Source organism: Acomys minous (assembly GCF_964271855.1).
Source record: "Acomys minous genome assembly, chromosome: 9".
NCBI classification, from domain to species: Eukaryota; Metazoa; Chordata; class Mammalia; order Rodentia; family Muridae; genus Acomys; species Acomys minous.
This window is the reverse complement of record NC_140490.1, coordinates 7,589,951-7,616,917: the sequence shown is the minus strand read 5'-3', so window position 1 is coordinate 7,616,917 and position 26,967 is coordinate 7,589,951. Positions and strand designations below refer to the sequence as shown.

The window sequence follows — 26,967 nt, the reverse complement described above, 5'->3', positions numbered from 1 at the left end:
TCATCTATCATTTATAGTGTCTCTATGTGTGTGCCTCTGAGTGTATACATGGGTACCATATTCTTACAAGTTCCTATGGAGGCAAGAAGAGGGCATTGGAGTCTTTGGAGCTAGAGTTACAGGCAATTTCAGTATCTAGTGTCCATCAAATATTGTTAATGGCATGTAAGCTCTGGCTGTTCTTTCAGCCATCTATAAAGGGATCTGATGCCCCTTCTGGCATGCAGGTATACATGCAAACAGAACATGCAAACATATAATAATAATAATAATAATAATAATAATAATAATAATAATGATAATAATAATAATAATAATAATAATAATAATAATAATAATAAAGTTTTAAAAAATTGTCAAAGGCACCAAGGCTCATTGGAGCAGAGGATGACTTCAGGGCTTGGAAAGGGAAAATAAGAACTGGCTTTAGCTCCAAGTAGGTAAATGCTCAAAGGAATGAGGGATTCACACCCAAAGGAATGAGGGATTCACACCCATGCTTGTGGCCTGGGCTAATTTAATATCAAAATAATAGATTATGGGAGCTGGAGTGACACACAGTTTAATGGTTAAGAGCATGGCTACTCTTTCAGCAGACCTAGGTTCAATTCCCAGAATCCACATAGCTGCTTGAAAGGGATCTGTTGCCTTCTTCTGCCCTCCTCGAGTGCCGAGCATACACATGATGCGAAATATGTATGTGGGCAAAATATCTGTACATATAAAATAAAATAATACGGAATTTAATAGAGATTGTAAACCATTGATTACAATGGGACCCTCTGAGCACATAGCAATGCACTTAAACTGTTTAAAAAACAGAATAAAATAATTACATAATGTTGAGCTGCCTCTCCCAAGTTCCCAAATACTTGGGAGAATTGCAAAGGGAAAAAGAACTGCTTTTCACTGAGAAACCATGATAATACCACCTTAGTCAACAATCAAGGTTAATGTCACTAGCAATTGACAACTCAAAACAAAGTCCCACTGAAAAAAAACCACAGTAAAGGAACACTCCATTGAGTCAAAGTTTTCTAACTAGAATGTAATCAGATTGAAATACCAGATATGGGGGAGGGCAAAGCTGCTCAGCAGTAAATGTCCTTGTAGGCAAGTCTCACGGCCTGAGTTTGATCCCCAGGGTCCCCATGATGAAAGGAAAGAAATGTCAGGCAAGCCCAAACTGAGTGATCTTGCATAAAATAAATGGCCCACAATCGTAAAATGTGTCAAGGTCGTGAAAGGAACTGTGCCACACAGGACTGCTAAGCGCAAGACAGGATTTTCAATCAGGTCCTTTTGATAAAGAAATTATTATTGGGGTGCTTTTCCATCTCTAGCTGGGGGGGTCTCCGGATTAGAATGACACTGTGTGTCAATACTAACTCTGATGACTGCACTATGATCACAGAGAAGAATGTCTTTAGTTGTAGGAAATAAGACATTAAAGCATTTGAGGGTGGTAGGCCATTTTCTCAACTTACTCGGAATGGCAGGAAAAACTTGTCCATAACTGAGATATCTCCAGGGCAAAAATAACTTTACAGAAGAAAGAGGGCCATGATTAAAAAAAAAAAGAATATATATTTATTTATTTATGTATACATGTGTATATGCTACACGAGTGGACACACAAAAGAGGCCAGAAGAGGGCGTCAAATCCCTAGAGCTGGTAGTTGTGAGTTGGCTGACACAGGTGTTGGGAATTGAACTCTGATCTTCTGTAAGAGCAGCAAGTACTCTTAGCTGCTAAGTGCAACCCCTCACCCCCGCCACCCCATCTTGCCCATGGTTTCTTATTGGCCTAGAGCCCTCTGCTTAGCTAGGGTGGTTGGCCAGTAAGTCCCAGCCTCTCTTCGTGCTAGAATTACAGGGGCAGCACGCTGCCACACTTGGCTTTTCATGTGGGGTCTGAGGCTCTCGCTTGGCTCCTCCTGCCTCAGTGGCAAGAACTTTAGTGAGTGCATTCTCTCTCTCTAGCCCAGGAGTCTACATCTGACAGGAGCATTGATCCGACATCCAGCTACTCCGTATTTTCACCAAACGCAAACCAAGGAGGGAGGAAAGGGAGCAAGCCTCAACAAAGGCCACCAGACTATGACTCCGAAATACAAATGAAGCTATTCCAGGCAGACAGAGGCCTTGATGTCTCTGAGAAGTTGCAGAAAAGGCAGCTGTCTATAGGGATGAAAAACAGACCTCCTGTCAAACTTAAATGGAACGAAAAGACACAGTTCCATCTTTATTCCATCCTGAGCTTGAGCTCCGTCTTCAGATTGATGTCACAGAATGCATACACGCCATCAGGCAAAGCAATAAGCCCGGAAAGGCTGCCTCTGCCCATGGGAGTTGCTGTGCACTGAAGGGTAGCAGTGATGAAGTCGCAGCCTCCTTTGATTCGCCTGTGTTATTGTGGTTATCCGAGGCTGCCTCAGTCTCTTGTGTAGCTGGTATTACAAGCTTACACCACCAGCTCTGGCTAAACAGTCTTTTTTTTTTTTTTTTAAGTATGAGAGTCTTCCCTGAAAACCAGGCTATTTCAAAACGTTAATTTCTCAGGGATTTGAACCTTATGTGCAAATTGAGGATATCAAATCCTTGGACCACTGTATTTTTGAAAATTATATCAAGACTTCTTGTGGCTAAGACACAAGTCAAAATACAAAATTCATTTACACTCCATTTGCCATATGCCTCATGAATACAGCCTGAAGTTAGTGTTTTATAGCATTTTTAGTGAGCTTATGTTTTCACTGTGACCTATCAAATGAGGGCAGGTGTGGAATTTTCCCCTAGTGGCGCTGTCTTGGCACTTGGAACTCATGGACTCAGGAGCATTTTGGGGTTTTTGAATTCAGAATGCTTAGTGTATAATGCTTCTGCAGTGGTATGAACAGCGCACAAGCCTAAGTATATACTTGTACCGAACAAATAGCTACTGAGTCATGAAAATGTTATCAGCCTTCATGAAATACAGGTTCCACACTCCTATCAATGCAGACCGGAACTTAATTGAAAACTTCTGCTTCACTTCCAGCAGCTACAATGAGTTAAGACTGGCCATACTTGAATGTCTATAAGCCCTTCGTATGTTTTACTGATTTTATCATCTATGGAAATGTTCTCAATTGACCCATAAAGAGGATTATACCTTATTCTTCCTAATAAAATTAAACATACCACTTTGAGGAAGGGATATTGAAGCTTTCAATTGAAATGCTGGAAAAATATTTATAAAGCCCCAAACCTAAACTATGTCTCTAGCATCTAGTATGATATTTAACTAGCTCATTTCTTGGCTATTTCTCTGTGTTTCTGGATCTCTCTCTGTTTCTGTCTCTGTTTCTCTGTCTCTATCTCTCTTCTGTCTAACTCCCTCTCTCCCTCCCTCCCTCCATTCTTCCTTCTGTCCCTCCCTCCCTCCTTCCCTCCCTCCCTCCCTCTAGGGTCTTGCTATGCAGCTCAGGCTGACCTTGAACTTGCAGTAATCACCGTGCCTCAGCACTTCAAGGCCTGGGATTACCAGTGCACACCACCAAACGTGATTTAACCCAGTGTGGTTCTCAGTACACCATTCTGTGAATTTTATTTTCTATGTAGTATGGGTCTATCATCAGAAAGACGATAGAGATTAGAAATCTTCAGACTCGACTCACTAATTTATATATTTTTTCAATTTTAATATTAGCCTGCCTTTTTTTGAATTGTTTAAAAAGGTGCACTGCAAGTGGCATTTCCTTATAGTCACACTATGACACACAACAATTTGACTTTAAAATCCATCTAGCCTACCCCTTTTTATATGGCATTTGAAATCTCTCTGATTACTGCAGTTTTATTTAGCTAATTACATTTATATTTAGAATATTCAAAGACTGCCTTTGAATTTAAGGACTATGAAGTCTATTTGGAAAAGTGTATTTAATAAAAGTTAAATTAGCAAATTTGGTAGGAATATAAAAGGATTCATGAACATGTGAGGGTTTGGGCTAACACTTAATGAAGGAATGTAATTTGCCCAGGCAAAGAGGGGTGTGGTGTGCTGTGGTGTGGTGTGGTGTGGTGTGGTGTGGTGTGGTGTGCTGTGGTGTGGCGTGCTGTGGTGTGAGGTGTCTGAAGAACCCAGAATAACCAGGTAAGTGGGGAGTTTCATAATACACTGTTAAAGCAATAAGAATAATTCATTGAAAAGGTATATTGTAAATAATTTGAGAGAAATGAGCATGCTTGAAAATTTTTATGTGAGTTCAAGTTGTGAGTCTAGCCAGGTAAGAAACAACCATTTCCTTTATGTTCCTGGCCTATGACATTTTTCTTCTTACCTCTAGATTATTTTTTTGTAACATCAAGAGTAGCTACTGTCAAAGAATATCACCTACCTTACAGCAGTTCCTGGCTCCTTTTTAAAAATTCTGTTGTATTTAGTTTTATATCTTTAGAATATAGACTTGGCCCAGCATCATAAAGTAAGATGATAACAAAGGTAAGGCGGCAGGAAGTGGTGTGACAACACTTGACTGTGGCTTCACGGACATTCCAGGCTGAGCAGCTCCACCTGTGACTGCAGCCTGATGCAGGAAGGCTCTGGAGAAACATCCCTTGCCTTGTGCTCCCATTCAACAGACAACACTTTGCTTTCTTAAGATGTCTGGACCTGGATTCACAGTCTCATCACCAGAACTGCCCTCATCACGCTGCTGCACTGTGAGAAAGGCCATGGGGGCAGGTTTATAATGTCACGTTGACAGGGGCATCATACAATGTAGTACTGGGCATCACTCATAGGTATTGGTGGAGGCAGGACTTCCTGGCTCCTTTCTTATCCACTATTGGTGGGTTGGTTCCTAGGAACCATGATTTTTTTTCCCCCTGCGGCTTGACTTTGATGGCAGGTGGCTGAAGCTAGAGATGTCTTATTCTTACTAAACAGAGATGCCAGACTATGGGAGTGAGGCTGAAAACAAGTGACCAAGTCTCTTTCTGCTACGCTGAGAGCTGAGGGTGGCCGTCTTGTGTCAGTCTGTCCTATGCGCCAGTCAGCTGAGAAATCCATCTTCCCAGGAAGTGGCAGGAGAAGCAGGGGTTCATTTCGGCACTCACGGGTCCCAATGGCTTCCAGCCATCCCTTCAAGTGCTCATCCAGCTGCTCATCCGCCCCTGGATTCCAGCACACCTTGTGTCTTCTAGAATCAATCCTCTCTTTCTGCATAAGCTAGCTTGCTTTAGGCTTCTGTTCCATGCCTAGAGATTTTTAATATGGTGATAATACGATGCTCCTGAAACCCCCCTGCCTTCTGCTTCTGTGTGTGTCCCCACCTGGACTCTAAGACTAAGGTTCCCCCTCGCTCACTGCTAGTGTTTGTATATTCCCTGCTTTAGGAATCCGAGCGCCACTGGTCACAAACCCTCTCGACTCCTTTACTTTGACTCCCTGGCTTTTACTTCTTATCCTTGAAGCAAATGCTGACAGAGAAACAGGGAAAAGCTGGGGTGTCTATATCTATATCTATATCCATATCCATATCTATAGGCCTGGGCTTATGGCCAGATAAGGGCTCCATTAGTTCAAGGCTCCCTGGACATGTGATACAAAGGCTGGAAATCAAGAAAGGTTTCAAAACAGAAAGTGTTATTCAGGTCCAGTAGAGCAAGCAGGCTGGGCTACTCTGGAGGCCACCCGAGGGATAAGGTACCCCCTTTGCTTATGGGATCTTTAGCAGCTCCAGTGGCAGCTGCACCCTATCTCCTCTTACTAAGGGTCTAATCCGGTCACCTTGACTACAGCCAATTCTTCCAGATGTACATAAAGCTGTCATATGATGAGGTTACTCTGCTGTCACTGGGAAGTCATAAGCCTGGTATCTTCCAAAGAGTCCCCTCTTAGGGTGGTGGTGGCGCACGCCTTCAATCCCAGCCTTTGGGAGGCACAGGCAGGTGGATCTGTGAGTTCAAGGTCAGCCTGGTCTACAAAGCGAGTTCCAGGACATCCAGGACTACACAAAGAAACCCCATCTCAGGCTGGAGAGATGGCTCAGAGGTTAAGAACACTATCTACCCTTCCAGAGGTCCTGAGTTCAATTCCCAGCAACCACATGGTGGCTCAAAAAATCTATATGAGATTTAATGCTCTCTTGAGCACTGCATACATAATAAATAAATAAATATTTTTTTTAAAAAAAGAAATCCCATCTCAAAAAAAAAAAAAGTCCCTTCTTGTGCTGCAGGATATTTGATCCCATTGTGAACTCTGAGATTGTGAACTCTAAAACCCTGTATCCTGTTTGGTGTGGTTGAGCCCTAACACACACCTTTAATCTAAGAGCTTTCTGTACACAGGATTTAATAAAGTCAATTCCAGGTCAAGAGGCGGAACAAGAAACCAGCTGTCCGGGATTAAAGAGTAGGAGGGACTTTAAGTTGGAGGCTATTTAAGACAGCGTGGATAAGAAGAAGAGGCTTTTGAGCTTTGAGCTGGCACGCTTTTGGCTTTTAGCTTATGGGTTTTTGGTTTTTCCTTTGGGACACGAGCTGAGTAGGAAGGTCAGCTGGTGCTTTCTCTGCCTCTCCGAGCTAGCAAGTTTCACCCCAGCATCTGGCTCCTGAGTCTTTGTTAGGAAATTGGAACATTTGGGATTTCTATTCATTATAACAACACTCTTGCTGAAAGGGTCATGCATAGGAAGTGGGCAGAGCAGCCGGAAGTCTCAGAGCCCTTGAAGGACCTCTGAAAGCAGATAGCCAGTTAGCTGACAATGGTGGCAATATACTCACAGTCTTACCCAACAGCGAAACTAAAAATAGCCTGTTACTTCATCACAGCATGCCTGCCTGGTTGTGCAGTACAGAGCAAATGGCAGAGTACAGACTGCTGCTGTACTTCCACCAGTGGAAGGTCTGATGACATCAAGAAGGACTCAGAGGTGTATCCATGAAGATCACCTGCGCAGTGGCCACTCAGGGCGTGGTTTACTGGGCTAACCTTTGCATGCCGCACACTCTCTCTCAGAAGCTATTTATTTATTTCTTTTCAAAGGGCAAACGGGAGTTGGCTTTGACATCGGCAATTGTGCTTCCTGGATTTTTTTTTTTTGAATATTCTAATAATAAGTCTTGTTCGTATCTGTTGTAACCACTCATTTTGCTACACATTATTGAGGTTCTAGAAAACCTCAGTGATATATCTATTAGACAAATAAATGAATAAATGGACAGAAGAAAACCCCAACCTCACAGGGAAGGCCCTGAAAAGCTTCTTCGGCAACTAATGATTGGTCTGACTCCTCACAGAGTCAAGGCCACGCCCTTAGTAAAGTGAAAAGGTGAAGGGAAGGATGTAGGGTGTTCAAGGCACTTGAGGTTCCTTTCGAGGGACTCACGAGTGGTTGAAATGACCAGCATGGGCAAGAGAAAGGGGCTGAAGCTGACGGGATGTGCAGGGGAATTTTGTGAGTCCCATTACAGAGTCTGAGATTCAACGCACAAGGACTGGGGAGCTGTTTTCAGTGCGAAAGGAAGATGTTGAGATCTTCTGGAAAGTTTTCTTTGGCAGCAGCATGACAGGTAACGGACAGCTTGATGGAAGCGGGTTGATGTAGACTACAGGGCTCCAGGCGGGAACCACAGTGCTCAAGGATCCAAGGAGAGGATGGCTGGGCTGAAAAGGTCTTTTCAGCACTGCCCGCCTCCCCCACTCTGTCCCCATTGTCATTTTTTTTTTTAATCACCCATCAGTACATCACACTCTCTTTCAGGACCAGCGTCCAGGAATTCTGAGGAGGCAGAAATGCCAAGCACAGCAGAGCTCCATAGAGACGACCAAAGCACTGTCCCTCAGCATGACGGCTGGTGGGGCCTCCTCCGTCTCTCGTCAGGGAAAAGAGTGTCTCTGACACAGCAGTCCCCAGGCCACCTCCCTTCTCCTGGCAATTAAAACGCCCACCAGTCTCTTTGTACTTTTTTTCAGTAGGGGAATGAAAAAAGAAGAAGCCAGAAAGTGACAGAGGAAGGAAATACTCAGGAAATATCTCATTAGCAACCCAAGGAAGAATAAATGCCACAGAAAAGTGGGCAGGACCTGATGACCTCCCTCCACCAGGAGTCCACGTTTACAAAGGAGGTTTCTAGTGGATGGGGAAATGTCCCTGGATGTTTGCCAACCTTCTTTATGAAGGTGGATAAGCTCGCCCTTCGCTGAGCAGATGGTAGTGAGACGGTTCAAACCCCTTGCCTGGAGTCTGCAGTTCTTAACTGTGGCTATATACTGAAATTTACCGAAGATCAAAAAAAAAAAAAAAAAAATACTGAATCCTAAACCCTAGAGACCCTAACTTAACTGGCTTTCCTTTTGGTGTGGTTTGGGAACTGGTTTGTTTTAGAGCCTTTGGGTGATGTGAGCATAGAGACGGGCTAAGGACAACTACTCCACATCAGGAGCCAGCTAACTCATTTTGTAAATGACAGAAAGTCATTATTTTTTGTGGGCTGTGTATTCCCTGTTAACACCTCTATCCTGTGGTTGGACTGTGAATGAGCCACACACAAATGTAAGTAAGCAAGTATCCTTATGTCCCCGATGATAATTTATTTTTAAAAACAGTGTGGGCTGGATTTGGGTCCTGCGCCACATTTTACTGCCTATTGCACACCCCAATGCATCCACTGAACAATCCTGAGTTTTCAAGATGTAGAGGGGGAAAAAAGGTAGAAAAATACTGTAGTTTTTTTTTAAGGCACTTAGAACAATGTTCTATTTTTATTTTAGTACAGTGAGATATATTTCTGAGTTCCATTTCCTAAAGTGCTTCTGAGGAAGTCAAATTGTGATGACTGACAAAAATTTACCTTACTGGTAATCCATCCTATAATAGCTGTCTTCTCATAATGACATAGTAGGGAGATTCACATTCAAAATATGCCAAACAAAGGGTCAGGACAAAAACCGTACCTCTACTTAAGCTGGTTTCAATAAAGCTAGACAGGCTAAGTCTGGGGCATGAAAGGAAAAAGGAGATCACGAACCTTCGTTAAACGTCTGTGCTGTTTGATTTTTGGAGAGACATCAATTATGGCTTTGTAGACGTGCATGTGGGAGTCAGAGGTGAAGCCCAGATAGCTTCCTCTATCACTCCCCACCTTATTTTTTGAGACAGGGTCTCTTACTGAACCCAGAGCTTGCTGTTTCTGTTCACTGCTGGGTTGGTGAGTCCCTGAGACCTGCCTGTTTCCGCGCGCTACCACATCTAGCTTTTTCCTTTTGCATCACTATTTATAGCATTCCCTCCCCATGTGTGTGTGTGTTGTGTGTATGTGTAGTATGTGTGTGGTGTGTGTGGTGTGTGTGAATAGTGTGTGTATAATGTATGGTGTGTTTGTGTGTAGTATGTATGTGGTGTATGTGGTGTGTGTGTATTTGTATTGTATGTGATGTGCATGTGTATGTGTGGTATATGTGGTATGTGATGTATTTTGTGTAGGTGTGTGTATGTATGTGGTATGTGTGGTATGTTTGTGTATGTGTGTGGTGTGTGTTTGTAGTGTGTGTGTATAGTCTGTGTAGTATGTATGTATGTGTATGTGCAGTGCATGTGGTTTCAGTGGTGTGTATTGTGTGTGTGTGTGTATGCATGTTGCTGTGTCTGTGTGTTTAGTGTGTGTGTTTAGTGTGTGTGTGGTGTGTCTGTGTGTGTGTATGTGTGGTCCGCATGTTATGTGTGTGTGTTTGTGTATTGTGTGTGTTGAATGTGTGAGGTGTGTGTGTGTGGTATGATTTTTATGCCACAGAGCACACATAGAAGTCAGAGAGGGTCAGTTTTCTCCTTTTAATATATGTGTTCTGGAGACTGAACTCAGATTGTTAAGCTTGGTAGTGAGCAGCTTTATCATTGAGCCATCTTGTAGACCCACACTTGACTTTTGTGGTGGTGCTAGAGATCCAAACTCAAGCCCCCATGCTTGCACAGAAGGCATTTCACTCCCTGAGTATCTACCTATGCCTTAAGTGTGACTACCGTGCTTTGAAGAAAAAGAAAAAAAAAAACCAGTAAGACATAGATGAAAAAAATTGTCAGGCATGAACGAATGAATAAAACAGATTAGACTCGTAAAATCAGCACTTAGTCTTAGATGCTGAATGGGACAGAAAAAGTTAGAACCCAAAATGAGAAGAAGGTCTTTATTGGGTCCTGGAGGTGACTAGTGGATTGATGTCTCATGTGCTCACCCTTTTTTGGTTCTTTGAGATGGGCTTTCTCTGTGTAGCCCGGTTGTCCTGAAACTTACTCTAGAACATGCTGCCTCTACCTTGTTTCTAACTCAACATAGGGACCCTACTTCAGTGCATATCGTTAATTTATGTTGAGAAATCCTCAAAAAGGCAAAGATACCTTAGAGAAACAAGTATCAGTGGAATTACTAGATCTCTTTCCCAGCCTTACTGATAGTATCCATCTCTATGGAAAACCAGTCGAAGGGCAGTTGGCTACAAGACATTTGCCCCTTACTCAAGCTGGACACGCTACAGATGACGCCATCCTCACCTTTATCCTGTCGATGTTGGCCTCCATCTTCAGCTGTTCTACCAGCTTCCTGGCTTGGGCTATGCTGGCGGTGTTGTTGCTGGCCATTGGAGAGCTGGATAGGGTCTTCAGATGCTCTAGAAAACACGGAGGAAGACTGCATCAGAGAGTTCACAAGCTGCCAAACACACAGTTCTTCGCAACTGGCAGATCTCAAGCAGTGATGAGAACCAGGCCCAGTTCCCCAGCCACCTACATCCCCGTCAGCATCACGGATCACTAGCAGGACTTGACTTCCCATTTCTGCCCTGTCCCAAGAGGAATGTTCACCGAGTTAGGCAGAGTGAGATGCACCAATATATACATGTATATGATATTAAATCACCTTAACTTACACAGTGCCTTGGCAGGGGCTGCTGTGGGTTGTGGCTGTTCTATCACCCAGGGCTGGGTGAAGTGTCCTTGGAGAATGAGAGGGAAGCTGAGCAGAGCGGTCAAGGGCAAATTTGATTCTCCTTCAGGTCTCAACACCATTTCCCATATTCTGACAGAATCGAGCCCTACACTGCTGTTTAGCTGTGACCACCGCAAACTGCTTCCCTCGGGGACACGGAACTAGGGTGGCAGGGGCGGTGGTGGATGTGGGCATTGGCTTTCCAATGCCACCGAGCTGCACGTTGTGAGGAGCTGTCCCTAAACACTCTGAACTGGGTCTCAGTTTGCAGCTCTTTGCTCACAGTCCCTCAGGAACCTACCCACCATGTCGAGGGGAGACGAACTATGACAAAAGTGTTAAGACTGTGCCCTTGTGCTTTGAAAGGGAAGCTCTCTGCCAGTGTGGAACATGAGAGGAACATGAGCGCTCCCGCGGCCCCTCCTGTGGCCTGCCTCCCACACTCTCCTAATTCCGTTTCATGTTTGGTGTCCTCCCTCCAAATTCTCACTGGGTCTTGCTCCTCACTAAAGTTCCATGCTGTGACTGGGTCTTGCTCCTCACTAAAGCTCTATGCTATGACTGGTCTTGCTCCTCATCAGGGTTCCATGCTGTGACTGGGTCTTGCTCCTCACTAAAGTTCCAAGCTATCACTTAAAGCTTTCCTTGGGGGTTCCTGACATTTAGCAGGGTAGCAATATCCACGAGCTTTAATTTAACTGGAGTGCCAGACCTAGGAAATAAAACATGACACATGGCATGGGTCTACACTGGTTCAATTTTTGTTCTGGATCCATTATACTAAAGGCCAAAACTCTTGCCCACTTTAGGAAAATTTTTAAGTAGGGATGGAGCAGGACCAGGTTCTTAAAAAAAAAAAAAAGAAAAAGCAAGAGCACGTAGAAAACTCAAGAGATGAAGAATAACCCATAATAAACCATAGACAATTTTACCCATCACTAAAATTAAAAAAACAAAAGCAAAGGACTATAAGTGATTTTTTTGTATTAAGAACACAAGTTTATAAATGATCTCTTTTGTATTTTTTCATGCATAATTCTTCAAGATAAAAGAGGACATTTTGTATAATTCTCTGTCGAGTTCCTTCTGAGACGGTTGGTTTATAATGAATGCTGCAAACAGGCTGCTCAACATTTGCAGTGTAAACGGGAGGGCAATTAACTGTTCCCTCAACTTTGTTTCAAAGGATTTGGAGACAACACAGCGAGGGGGAAATTGAAGCGATGTCTGAAGCAACAAGGAGCTCCAAACTGTACTTTCAGATGCTTGAAGATAAAGAGAGAGAGAAATTCATGTAAAAACAACAAGAATGGGCTTGAGTGATGGTTCAGTGGGCAAACAAACTTGCTGCCAAGCCTGACGGCCTAGGTGCCGTCCCTTGAAGGCCCACGGTGTGGAAGAAGAGTGCGCGAGCACGCGTGCGCGCGCACACACACACACACACACACACACACACACACACACACACACACAATGTAAAAGACTATGATCTCATCAGCATGGTTAAGAACCTGGTCATTGCACAAGGGTATCATATGTCCGAAACCCACTAGACCTTTGACAGCCTAGCAAAATGTAATGAAGCCGAGATGGAGTATTGACTTCCCAGTCAGCCCGAGATGGAAACAGCCACGGAAGTCTGGCCAGCTACTCCTCTGCCTTGAATCGATACTAAATCATCTAGTAACCGGAAATGCATACATAATTTATCTGCCAATTTCCCTTCCTTTCTTTTTTCATTTGTATGGCACCTTTTCTTTTTATTTCTTTTCTTGTGTCTATGTGTATGTGTATGTTACCTGTTTGTGTGTGCTCATGTGTGGATGGATGCGTGTGTGTGTGTGTGTGTGTGTGTGTGTGTGTGTGTGTGTGTCTGTGTAGGTCAATGTTAACTGTTCTTTACCTTATTTTTTGAGTTGGGGTTTCTCATTGAATACAGACCTCACTGATTCCCCTAGGCTGGCTGGCCGGCGAGCCCTGGGGATCCTCCTGTTCCTCCTGTTGCTGTCATGGGATTACAGGGGCATGCCCCCATACCCAGTATTTGTACTTGGGTTCTGGCAGATCAAACTCAGGACTTCATGCTTGCCCGGCAAGTACTATACCAACTTAGCCACTTCCCAAGCCCACCTTCTTTTCTGTTTCACCAATTACAGGAACCCTGGACCTTAGCTGGGTATCCTCTGCTGAATAATCCATTTTCTAGCCTCCTTTGCAGCTAGATATGATCATCTAAGCTTTGTCCAATAAGACACGAGCAATGATGCCCTTGATGGAAGGACATAATTTCTCTTCTGCTTCTGGCCATCTTGAATATTCCAGGATGGGTAGGAAGAAGTTGCATTTTTTTTTTCTTTTTAAGTGTTAGGGTCGTATCCTTTCTTTCTAAAAATAGATTCATTTAAAAGATGTTATGTGTCTGTTTGTGTGTATATTTGCACACGTATGTATGTACATGTAGAGATTGGAAGAGTGTGAGAGATGCCCTGGAACTGGAGTTACAGGCAGTTGTGTGTCACCTGACTTGGGTGCTGGAAACTGAACTCAGGTCCTGTGGAAGAACAGCAAGTGCTCTTAAGTGCTGAGTCATCATATGTTTTACCTCTGGTTAATTCCTAAATATTCCCTTTTTTTTTTTTGATGCTATTGTAAGTGCAGCCATTTTCATAAGTTTTCCCTTCAAATCATTTCTTCTTAGTGTATAGAAATGGCCCCTCGCTAATTCCCAAACTGAGTTGAAAGCAATCACATACATGGGGAAGCATGGTTGAGGAGTGCACTGCACTTTGTGAACACAAGAGGTCTAAGGGAGAGGCCCACCCCATCAGGCGCTTAGTCCACAGGGACTGACCAACACACAGTTTACACGTTGCTAACGCTCCACTTTCATTTTACACAAATGGACAACATTTATTCTAAGAGAGAAGAACCTAATTCAAACTTAACTAATCGTAGTAACAACTCTAAAAAGAAAAGGAAATTCTCCTGAAACCATGCAGACAAAGCTTCAGATTGCACATACTTCTTAAAGACCAGAGGCGGGGGGGTCGGGTGGGGGCAGTGGCTTTTTGATAAAATGCAGGCAGGGATGATGTATTCATTGCTACAGTGTTTTCCTAGCATGCCAAGGCCCTGAATTCAATTCAATTCAGTCTCAGTATAACAGAACAAAACAAACAAAACCTCAATCCACCAAACCCAAAACCAAAGTGATAATTTCTATATACCTTCTCCCTGTTCTCTCATCAGCCTGGTCCTTGGTGATGCTCTAGAGTTCTGCAGAGCCCAGCCCAGCCCTGAGCCTCAAGACTCCAACAGAGATGTGCTGGGCAGTGAAGGCCCTCCCTTCCAGGAAGCCACAGGGCAGAGAAAACTGAAACTGGGGGAAAGTTCAGAAGACCTCAATGTCACATGGAATATATATGGTTACATTCTTGAATTTTCTTGATCTACTGGTGGTGATACCGGAAGGCATTTGGAAATGTGTGTGTGCTTCTGGCTGTGACAATACATGTGATATGTGATGTGCTGAGGCAGACGCTCAGTGCTCTGCAGCTTGCCAACACAATCATGAAGGGTGCTGTTCCACATGCCCCTGGCACCCTCAGTGGAAGAGCATTGAAAAGACAGCCATCAAGTCGTGCACAACAAAGCTGCTCACAGAACATGCACCATGCAGAAAGCATCCACTACCTACTTTTAGAGCCTGATATTTTATGATTCCCACGACCTGCCCAGTGATGAATGAGGGCTAAGAGCTCATCATTCTCATTAGCATCTCTGTGCCTTAGGGATCTGTGGTCCCTGTTAATTTAAAGTAGAACACAGTCTCTTTGTGCAGCGTCCTGGTAGACCGAGATTATGTTGAGCTGGATTTGCCCATCAGCAGAAAACAAAAGCCCCCACAAATATCAAATGACTCTAGAACAGCCCCAGGGATTATATGCGAGGGACTGGAGGAAGTCTGCAGGAATGTCACATCCTACCTGAATTCCAAACCCAAGAAGAACACACAAGACATTATTCTATTCAGTCTCTGGGTCCTGGCCTGATCCAAGGACCAGGAGAATTATATGGGGGCGGTAACAATTTCTTTGTCCTCAAAACAAACTCAGCACTTTCATTTTCTTCAGGAGCAACTTTTTGATTAAAGAACCATACATTTTCCTGTCACTTGGGCTTTGTAATAAAATATACAACCCTTTATTTCTACGACACAAAGATAAATAAGTGTTTTGAAAATGCCTTAGAAAACGTAGGTTAATTGTGGAGGATTTTATTGTTTTCATCCTTTAGTGGTTTTTGTTGTTGTTGGTTCCTTTTTAAAAACATTCAGACAGATTTCCGTAGGAACATTTATTTTAATTACAGCTGTGCATTTCTCTGCACCATGCTTTGATATTTGCAGTAGGTTTGTGTGGGGGGTGTTGATTATAGTTTGTTTTGTTTAATTAATTTATAGATCTGGAATACAAATTAGAGGTTACAGTCTCCCAGCCACTTGATGTTGTCTTTGTTATTTTCACTGGTCAGCTTGCCATATCATTGGTGGTTGGTGGTTAGTTCATTTTAAATTGGAAGACCAATTTTAGAATGTTGCAATTAAATTTTTTTTAGAGATTCAACAATGATTTATCCTCAGATATAACTGTACTAAACGCTCACACTATATTCATGCAATTGGAGCCTGGGAACTTTTGCCATTCACTTTTTGATCCTTATTCAAATTTATTGCAAATACACTGACATTATAGAGCTCTCTCTCTCTCTCTCTCTCTCTATATATATATATATATATACACACACACACATTATATATAATATGTATCATCAAATTAATTGTATTGTACATACTGATGAGATTAGCATATGTACTAACATCTGATAATATGCACTTACAATTTCACCATCAGGATACCAGTGAGCTTACACACTGTGGCTGCAGTATAGGTCAAATAATAACACGTGAATCTGCCAGGTCTTATGGTAACTTCTGGTCTTGCATCTCTTTCTTCTACTAGCTGGCCACTTGGACTTAGAAACAGAAAAATATCGTATTGATCTCTGCCAATTGTCACACACTCATTTCCTTTGAGTTATTATAAGTTGCTGTTCCTCCCTTAACACTGTCAAGCCCTGGGGTATCTGGGTCAGAATCCACTGTACATCTTTGCTCCTTCAGCTCCAGCCACTCAACAATGGATCGCAAAGATCTTTTTGGAGTCACAGTGTAGTGGTTTCCTTGCCCTTGACCACTTTTGAGCAATACTGTGAAGGTCTGAGGCAGAAAATGAAAAAGTAAATGAAAACAGATTGGGCTGGGGCCTATACTCCTATATAGGTGTTCATACCAACAGCATTGGGGAGCTTAGACACAGAAAGTGTGCGACGATCTTGGGCTCCAGGACTCCATGAGTCACTGACTAGTGTGTAAAAGACAGGGAAGACAAGGGACAGGAGGCAGAACAGAGAGGGGCAGGAGGAGTGGTGAGGAGGCAGAGCAAGACAAGCCATCCTTAGGTAGCCTCAGGGAATTCACTAGTCTGTCATCACACCATGGGCTGGAACCAGTGGTCGTGATCTGGGGTCTGTGGTACATGTTTAGTCATTTTCACATACATAAAAGCCATTTATTATGCTCTGTAGGTCTAAAGTGAAGACGGGATGGTAAGAAAAACAGAAGAGAAATCTCCCCAGAGTGGTCCCCAGCCCTGATTCCCCTCCTGGCTCTATTCTTTCACTAAGTGACAAGGAGTTCATGTGAATACATTTTGCTTGTACACCAAAAGCTTGCCGGTTGGGGCAGGTTTGTTCAAGCATTACCCTATTTAATTCCCAGCATGACGCAGAGGGAATTGATGCTTAGGATAAGTGGGCACATTTGTGAGAAGGATGCTCCTGTCTCCTTGGGAAAGAATTTTTTTAGATGCTTCTCAAATTTACATCTTCAGAAGCACCAGTCTGATCCTAATCCTGGTGTGGAGTCTGTGGTACATGTTTAGTCATTTCACACACACAAAAACCATTTATTATGCTCTGTAGGTCTCTGTAGCTTCCGGAAGAGCTAATGTGAACAAAACCAACAACCAGACCTGCTATCAGACCAAACGGGAATGACTTCAGATCCACATTTCTATTCCTACGAGATTTCCCTGGGAAGCAAGTGCTTCCAGTGACTTCCTTGCACTCTGCAGGAGGCTTGATTCCGGGGTGTGTGTGGAGAGGACAGCCTGCAAGCCGCCTGTACCAGAAACCATCACTAGCCTGTTGTTTTTGGAAACATTTAACTTCTACAAGATGGAGTCTTCCTCATGGGCACAGGGTAGCTGATTTTCACGACCTTTGTGAAAAATACAGGCCTTGGTAAAAATGTCACCTTAAAAATCCTGAATTTTATAAAGTGCAACAGAAGGAAATAGGCTGCATTGCTAAGATGGCAAGTCAGCTTTTAGTTTTCATCTGAGCCTGGATAAAGTCATGGCTTGTCTCAGTAAATGGGAGCTGGTATTCTTGGATACTAGGGGAAGCTTTGTTCCCACCAAGGAAAGATTAGTATTCTGTGTGATATATGCTGGTTTTTAAAAATTATTATATGTATGGAAGGAAGCCTAGACCATGAGCTACAGGATTCTGAGGACAGGGAAATACAAGCTAGTTTCTATGGAAATGACTGTGAACCTACTGATGCCTAAGCCTCTGCAACAGCAGGCAACGGGGATGTGACGGGCAGCAGCCTTCTGCTTCCTTGAAGAGATCATTTATTGGCTAATTAATCTCTTTTAAGAAACCTCAGCTTCATTCTAAAATCCTTAGTAGATCCCAAACCTAAAACAAACAAACAAACAAAAAACCGCTTCCCGGAGTTCGGCGGGCTTCCCAGCCTGAGCTTCCTTGCCGAGACGCTGAGGTTCCTGCTGCTTACTAAATGAGACAAGGCAGCTAGCTGGTCAACAGAGATGCTGAGCGCTCCAAATGGGAACTGGGCCACTTCTGCTCAGGCTTGCTTTCATCATCGTCATATTGTCTGGGCGTTCCCTTGATGCAAGGGATACACGACACAAGCCTGAAAAGGCATGTATCAGAAGACAAGAACGCTGGACTCACGTTGGCACAGGACCTCACGGCTATGACAGGGAGGAGATGCCAGCCTTCCTACGGCCTCTCTTGCTGAGCCAGCAAGGGAGCGTTCCACAGGTGTGCCCAACCTTGCGGCAGCCCATTGTAAATTATGGAGTGCCGCACAAGGAACAGAGGAACCGCCGCTGAGCACAGTGACGCACGGTGACCTAACAACAGTACACAAATATCCACATTCCCTCTAGCAAAGACAATGGAAGAGGAATCGTGAAATAAGAAAGGCAAAGAAGAAAATCTGTGAGCTTTATTAACAAAGAACTTAAATAATAAATGAGAATTTAAAATAGTCTGGGGGAGGGCTCGGTTTTGGAGGAATAAGGAAATCCTCACATCTACGTTTGAAATTTCTAATTTGCACGAGCAACCTGTCAAAGATGCTCAGGAAATCATCAAAATATGATAATTTGAAAGTCAGTTGTGGGTTTAAATTATCAAGGATTCATTGAGTGCTTAATGGGTGGCATCCAGAAGCAACCACCGTGTAGTTTATTAAGCGTCTATGGGAACCAGCTGCCAGGCAGATTCTAGAACGTGCTGTGAGCTTCCTCAATGATTCTAAGAAGACAGCTCCTCTCACTGTTCCCTTCTGCAGGCCAGACCCATGTCCACAAATGGCGTCTGTAAAGGTTTCTTGTGCCACAGAATAAGCTGGCAAGCCTAGCAGGCAGGCTTGCGGAATTGGCTGCTGCATCTGTCCTCAGGCCTGTTTCCTGTATGCAAAGGACCAGCAGAGCCCATAGCAAGTGCTTCTGGCAAGAGAAATGCTGCCTGCCCTGGGCCCACATCACCAGCTCTGATCCTCGGCCAAGTTCTCTGCTCTCCCAACACAGCTCTGCCTATCAGCTGCGTGGTGATTTTGTCGTGTGTCTTTCCCACAAGCGTCTCAGCAACTTAAGTCCACAACAGCCCAGACAGCTGTACCAGGATAACCCAAGCCATTTCTCTGACTTTGCTGTTGTTGTTGCTTGCTAACTGGTATTATTAAAGACCACTATTTTGCTCAGACGTTTATACGATAGGTAATCATCAGACCTGCTGCTGAACCACCCGAAGAGTCGTGTATCTGTCTTCACTAACAGTTTGCTCCAGGTTTCCCCTAGGGGCTTCTGCACATGCTGCCTCCCCTGTCTGCAGCGCTGCATTGTGTCAGGTGGTACTGCCTACAAATTCCTCACTCAGGCCCAGGTTCAAACATCAAGCTCCCTGATCATGCCTCCTGAAGGGCCTCCGGCCAGCTGCTGTCATTCCCTGGAGTATCACTCTTGTTCTGTTTTTCTTTTTTTGTATGTATGTATATATGTATGTATGTATGCATGTATGTATGTATATGAGTGTTTTCTGTCTTGATGCACACCAGAAGACAGATTCAGATTCCATTACAGATAGTTGTAAGCCACCATGTGGTTGCTGGGAATTGAACCCAGGTCCTCCAGAAGACCAGCCAGTGCTCTTAACCACTGAGCCATCTCTCCAGCCCCCTCTTATTCTTTTTTTCAATCCTTTAATGTGGTACAGTACTGAATGAATTTAGTCATCAAACTTCTTTTCCTTCATTAATGTGAACTAAGAACATCAGCTTGACAGTGCTCGCAGTGAGTGCCTACTAAACACTGTCTAATGAATGGACGCCCTCCATGGCACTCCTGTACTCGCCTTCCTCTTTACAGTAAGATGTGCACCACCCTTGAAGACAAGCAGAGCCTCAGCGTGGACTCCTGCTTCATCCGACCACACATGCTCCTGAACATATCTGGCTCTTCGGTGGCAGAAGGGCCACATGACAAATTCCCAAGAGGGGACCACCCAGCTTCTGAGCCTTTGAGGACTCTCACATCCTTGAGGCAAACAGCAAGGCTGAGACCAGCAGGCCAACTTCCCCCTTACTGTTCTCTGGCAATCACTCAAAGGTGGATTCATCTGCAGGTGACCAGAGGTGATCTAGGTTGGGTTTCACCTTTTCCCAGCAGCCAGCGACACGCATACTCCACTAGCAAGTGCAGACTGTGGCCCAACTAGGAGCTCCTCTGATAGAATCACAGCCCATGGACTCAGAGGCCCACGCCCCTGATGGTGTAGTATGCATGGTGCAGCTTCCTTTTGTAAGTGTGTGTGTGTGTGTGTGTGTGTGTGTGTGTGTGTGTGTGTGTCTGTGTGTGTATGTGTGTGTGTATGTGTGTCCCACTGCCAAGAAGGTAATGTTAACTTATATGTGGTCATTTCCTAGGCCCTGTGTAATTGTGACTTTCTGGGGTGAGTTATTGTTATCTGCACCGTAGGAATTACCACTGTTCATACATCTCCTCTAGAGAATGAGGTGATTTTAATTTTTCCCTGTCACTCATGTGTCAACATTTATATTACACCTCATAATGAGCAGTCCCACCAGCAGCACTGCACAGTACGGGGCCTCTCTTTATTCCTGTAATCGATACTGTTTTAAATTCCTTCTCTAAGTACACAAAATAAATGGCCATGCCAATACCCTTTTATTTGTAGGGAGTGATTAGAGGCAAAATGTAAGTGGCAAGGCATGTAACCTTCTGCTCACAATGTCACCAAGGCAGAGAGTGGATGGTTACTTTGCCGATTCGGAAATGCCCAGGTTAGCGGTGAACCAAGCAAAGGCTCCTTCTAAGAGAGCCTGTCATTCACCGTCCCTAAAGGGCGGAAGAGTCTGCTTGCGTGCCGACTTGGGGGTTGGGAGCTCACCTTTCACAAAGAGCCTGAACATTGCTCATCCAAAAACCTGAAATCTAAAATACTGCAAACTGCCAAGATGGCACAAAAATATCCACACCTGACCTTCGTGACAGGTTGTGGGCAAAGCACAGGAATACTAAAAACACTAACGTAGAATTATCTTGAGCTTCTCCATGATATCTCACTATATATGAAAGTACTGCAAAATCCAGAATAAAAATCCACACTTCTGGGTCTCAAGTTTTGTAGATAAGACGTGCTCAGCGTGGACTAACACATGTGTGAGGATGCCTACATGCCTTTATCTCTTTGGAGTAGCCAATAATTGTGTAGTTCTAGAACTGCCATCATTACATGTACTATTTTAGGGAGCAATTAAGCCATGTTTGATATTCATCTCCTTCCACTCCATCCTACCATCATAGATTGAGGTCCCCAGACACCCAGAGCAATTCTGAAGAGGCCAAAGTTGTGACCTTAACTGACCTTAGGTAACACACCAAAAATCCTTAATTCCCAAAGTTAAACCTAACGTAACAGTTGTCCTGTGGATAGGACCATCTGTCCATAGCAGGGATCTTTTTCATAACAAATAATTAAACACTTTAAACATGTGTCATACAGGTTTATGAAAGCCATCCTTTTTTGGTGGGCAGGTTTCAAGACAGGGTCTCTCTATGTTAGCCTTGGCTGTCCTGGGCTCCCTTTATAGTTCAGGCTGGCCTCGAACTCATGATCCACCTGCCTCTGCCTCCCAAGTGCTAGGACTAAAGACGTATGCCAACCACTGCCCAGCTATGAAAGCCCTCTTAAATGATGGTGACCAGAGTGATACTGTTTATTTAATAAATGTGGCTTTTTCTTTTATTTTGTGGGGGTGGGGGTGGGGTGAGGGGATGGGGTGAGGCTAGCTCATAAATGATGGCCCTCTTCAGGAACTGGCTGAGGATTTTTCTAGGAATAAACACAAAATTTAAAAGGCTCTAGTATCCATTTCTTTCACATGCTTTAAACAGGTGTGAAATATGAGGCATTTGAAGCCTGTTGAACCATGACATCGTATGTTTTGGGTAAATTAGATACAAGAGACAGAAAGATTATCGGGAATTGCCTTAGAAACACAACTGCGGACAAATGTCAGAACCCAGTACTCAAGAATCAGTTTTAACCTACTTTTTTTTTTTTTTTTAACTTTTTCTTGAATTTTTAGAAAAGCATTTGACAATGCCTTTCCCTAACCTTGGGAGCATAACTGAGGTCTAGACTTCCTGCTAAGCTGTCTTCTTCTCCCCTCACATCAACAGTGGCAACTGGAGCGACCCTGTGAGGAGCAAGCACAGAGAGGCAGGTTCCGGGAGCCGCGATGCCCGCCAGCCCAGTGGACCCTGTGAGGAGCAAGCACAGAGAGGCAGGTTCCGGGAGCCGCGATGCCCGCCAGCCCAGTGGACTCTGGCTCCGTGGTGGCCGTCACTCTGTTGTGATAGAACGGGATCAAAGGCACCAGCCTTGATTTGATCATATTATTATTATTTTTGCGCTGCTTTACAGACGGGTTAAAATGAAAGGGGGAAAAAAGTGAATCGCAGACGCTTCCTGATTGGAGTGTGAGCGGGGTTTCTGCACTTCAATAAAATAGGTTTAATGTTGTGCAGGGTGAGGAAAGATAATTGTGTGGCTCTCCAGGGACTTTTTTAAAGGGCACTTTTCTTTTGTAAGGGTGGTACTTTGTGATGGGAATTGGAAAGAAAAGACAGAGGTGCTGGGAAAGTAGAGAAGCTGAGAGGCTGCTATCTGTGAGAACTGCATCCTTGGTAGTCGGCCCTGGTGGCCCTGGTGCGCAGAGAGCATTGGCGAGGAGAGGGCTCCTGCTGAAAGTTGAGGCGAGAACTCAGGATCCGAATGTTGGCTTTACTGAGTGATGGTACACAAGCTACCTCATGGAGGGGTTTCCAGTGCTGGTTCCTTTCTGGTTCTTTCTGTCAGTTACTCAAGAAACCAGATGTGGTATTGCTCCTCTTCCTGTATCGTGAGTCCCACGTGTATGGACTCTGTCGGGCCACACTCCAAAATCAAATAAATACATTAGAAACATGGGTAAATATATGGAAAATCTCAGAAGCCAACAGCAACCCAACTAAGAAGAGAGTTTCAGGCCGTTTCCACTGGAGTTTTTCCAGACCTCTCTCGCTGCGTACTCCCTGACTGTCTTCACTTTGATCCACCCCCAGCCCCAGCACCCTACCCTCAACTAAAACCTACTGAATTCACCGCCTTTTCACTGTCCCTCAAAGCTCATAGGTGCACATCTGTCAAGGCATCTCCCTCTTCCCCTCCTGGGAATCTTGCCTGGTTCTTTTTCTGTCATGGCAGCTGGTAAGCTCCTCGCCAGTCCTGGCTGGCCACGGATCTGAGGTGGGTCTGGGGCTGTTGAAGGGAGTGAGCAGAGGCCACAGCGACCAGATCAGCGAGAACCCACAGTCCACCACGTGGGTCCTGCTTCCCACCCACATGTCCTTAGTTCTCTTTGAATGGCTTCTCTACCCTTGCTGCCCAGGCTCATTCTCAGCTGGTAGCTTTGCTTCTTATCTCAGTAAGAAAACAGCAGCATCTAGACCAGGGCATCCATGCTCCCCAGGGATGTCCCCTCTGCCTCGCCTGAGCATCCTCCTTCCTAGGCTTGGCTCCTCTGGGGTGAGGGAGTGCCTCCTGTCCTGTGTGAGAGGGAGGGTGGCTCCCTCTGGAGTCGGGGGGGGGGGGGATCACTGGGTCCCATCTTCTCCTGCCTCGTGTGTTTCTGGATCTCTCTGACATCAATAGTAGCTTTTGTCTTTTTATTGGAGCACTAGCACCAGCATATAAACATGCTAGACCACCTCTCATCATAGGAAACACATGATTAAGCCAGAGGGATGGCTTAGTAGGTAAGAATGCTTGGTGACCGGGCCTCAGTTTGAAAGCCTGGTATTTGTGTTAAAAAAAAAAAAAAAGAGCCAGGCTTGTAACTCCAGCGCTGTGGAGAACCCAGCCTCCTCTCCCCACCTCCCCACCACCTCACAGGTCTAACCACGTTTCTTTCTTTCTTTTTTTTTTTTTTTGGTTTTTTACGAGACAGGGTTTCTCTGTGTAGCCTTGGCCGTCCTGGACTCACTTTGTAGACCAGGCTGGCCTCGAACTCACAACGATCCGCCTGCCTCTGCCTCCCGAGTGCTGGGATTAAAGGCGTGCGCCACCACACCCGGCCCACGTTTCTTTCTTATTTGAACATTTAAGTAGCAGCCTACGGTTCCAAACTTTGCCCTTGTCTCTCTCAATGTGCTTTTGTACACCATCCCGACTGTTTTTTTGTAAAAGATGCATCAGGTGGTAAGGCCTGCAATCCCAGCTACTTGAGCGGTCAAGCCAGAGGTATCTTCAGATCAGGACCTGCTTAGGCTGTAGCTTGAGTTCAAGACCATCTTAGGAAACTTAATGAGACTTTGCCTCAAAAAAAAAAAATAGAGCCAGGGATAGAAATATACCTCAGTTATAGACACTGACCTAGCACATGTGAGGTCCTAAGTTCATCTCCTGCCACCCCATCTCACACACATGTGCTCATGCTTGCGCATACACACACACACACACACACACACACACACACACACACACACACCAGCAAGATGTCGGGCTGCTCACAACTCACTTTCACAGCCACAGGTCTAAGTCCTTCCAACCGACTTCAAGCTCTGAATAGCTGGGGACCTGGAATCCCTCTTAACGGCTTCCTACTGGATCCAACTTGTTTATTCTAGTATGATTACAGTATCAACTTTGCTGTTTCTAGAACAGTCTTGGGACCTTTGCGCTTGCCCATGCCTCAGTTTGATGTATTTTTCCTCTTTTCATATTAGTCACGTGTCTCCTCTAACAGTACCCTTTTCATACTGCTGCATCGCTAAGTCTGGAATGGGGTCTGACTTCCGCTAGTTTGAGTGAATAAATCACTGGCTCACTTTTAGTAACTAGTAATAGTATGAGCTGAATGAATGAATGAATGAATGAATGAATGAATGAATGAGGTGCACACATTGTTTTTGTCCAAGAGTCATTTGATGATGGTCCTTGAGAGCTCTGCTGCTTTAGAACTTTATTAACAACAAAAGCAGCTTAATGGATGCTAGCTTTCAAGGCTTCTTGTTGATGAGAAGAACAGTAAGATACCCTGAAAGGTACAAAAGGGGCGCTGATATCCAGCAGGTAACCAACAACCACCTAAGTGGATGCTCAACAAGAGGGAGGTCGCGCCTGCCAACACCATCTGAGCCCATTCCCAGTGCCTGGTGAGGACATGGGTCCTAGAGGAGAATCTAATATTGCTACTTCTCTAAACCAGTATCATTTTTGGGGGGGGGGGGTTTTGAGACACCCTTGGCTGTCCTAGACTGGCTTTGTAGAACAGGCTGGCCTCGAACTCACAGTGATCCACCTGCCTCTGCCTCCCACAAGTATCATTTCTAACTGCATTCTAAACATGGATCCTTAAGCTGACAGGTACGTGTAGCTCTCATCTCTCACCAAAGAAGCTTCGTTTTGCAGCAGAGACCAATACAGAAAGCCACAACTTGTCAAAAATGGGGGGGGGGACAACTGAGCATGGGGTGCTCACCCCCAATCTATACATCTACAAATAATTCCTCACTGAAGACTTAGGGAACATCTCAGAGGAAGGAGTGGAAAGATTATAGGAGCCAGAGACCCGGATGTCTGCTGAGAGATCGTGTCCTCTATACATGACACAGAAGCTGTACCCGTGAAAAGGCATTAGCATGGTTGTCTAAACAAGACCCAAACAAAGACAATCCGACTGATAGACCAACATGGACGGAGGGGAATGTCACAAGATCCTGTGCCGGCTAGTTTTTCTCAATTTGACACAAGCTAGAGTCGTAGAGGAAGAAGCAACCTCAGCTGAGAAAATGCCTCCATCAGGTTTTCTGTAGGCAAGTCTGCGGTGGCATATTTTAAAGTAATGATTGCTGTGAGAGGTCCCAGTTCATTGTAGGAGGTCCCACCACCCCTGGGCGGGTTCCTGGGCTTTCTAAGAAAGCAAGTTGAGCAAGCAGCACTCCTCTGGTGGCCTGGGCATCAGTTCCTGCCTGGAGGTTGCTGCCATGACTTCCCTCAGTGATGAACTAGGAGTGGGACATGCAAGCCAAATACAACCTTTCCTCCTCAAGTTGCTTTTGGTCATAATTGTTATCACAGCAACAGAAAGCAAGACAGACTCCCTATCCATAGATGAAGAGCTACAGGAGAGTAATGCCTGGCGAGAGAGGAAGACGCCATCCTCTCCAGAGACAAGCCCACGATAGATTATCCAATCTCAAGAGGTTAGCTCTAAGTACATATATACACAGAGGCAAAACCAAACAGACCCAGCAGGTTGTATTTGTAAACTTTTCTCTGGGTGTGGGTGTGTGTCTATGTGTGAGTGGGTCTGTGTGTAAGTGTGTCTGTGTCTCTGTGTGAACATGTCTGGGTGTCTGGGTGAGTGAGTGTGTGTGTGTGTGTGTGTGTGTGTGTGTGTGTGTGTGTGTGTGTAAACCAATAATAATTAAAAATAAGAGGCCATGAATTTGAGAGGTAGGGGACAAACCAGAACAGCTTTAGGGAGAAGAAAGAGGAAATGATATGAATACAATACTTATGTGTGAAATTCCAAAGAAGAAAATAGATATCCTGTTGGTGTCTAAGCTTTGCTCTTGCTGATGCTCACTTTATGTGGTACATCTGGGACTTGTTAGTTTCATTTTAGCTCTAGAAAGGTAGGCAGCAGAGAGGAAGGTCATCTTCAAGGACTCATATTGTATTTTTCTGTTTGGAGGAAACACTGCTGGGGTAAACCAGAAACAGATTTTGTGGTTGAAAAAACAATAGAGAGGTCATATGGCCTGACTAAGATCCCAGACTGACCAGAAGTGCTCTGCACACCCCGATCACTAGTATTCACCCTAGAAACCTCCAGAAAGCCAGACTCCTTTCCCAGGTAAGGCCCAATGCAAACATGACTCGCTTCTTCCACAAACTGGGGCCAAGGACAGTGCTCACATGCCGAGCCATTAGCTTCTTGTGGGTAGAAAATGCTTAAGACTCATGGTTATAGCATTTATCACCAAGACA

General features: G+C 44.5%; 1 protein-coding gene across 2 annotated transcripts in view; it reads right to left on the bottom strand.

Moving 5' to 3' along the window:
* The window catches only part of GNG2 (G protein subunit gamma 2), a 94,003-nt gene that overhangs the window by 9,446 nt on the left and 57,590 nt on the right, over positions 1-26,967 (bottom strand). For both annotated transcript variants that reach the window (XM_084795023.1, XM_084795024.1), the window contains one exon: positions 10,539-10,654. In XM_084795023.1, the coding sequence (XP_084651149.1) occupies positions 10,539-10,625 (87 nt within the window). In that variant the 5' untranslated portion in view covers positions 10,626-10,654. The remainder of the gene's footprint in view (positions 1-10,538; positions 10,655-26,967) is intronic.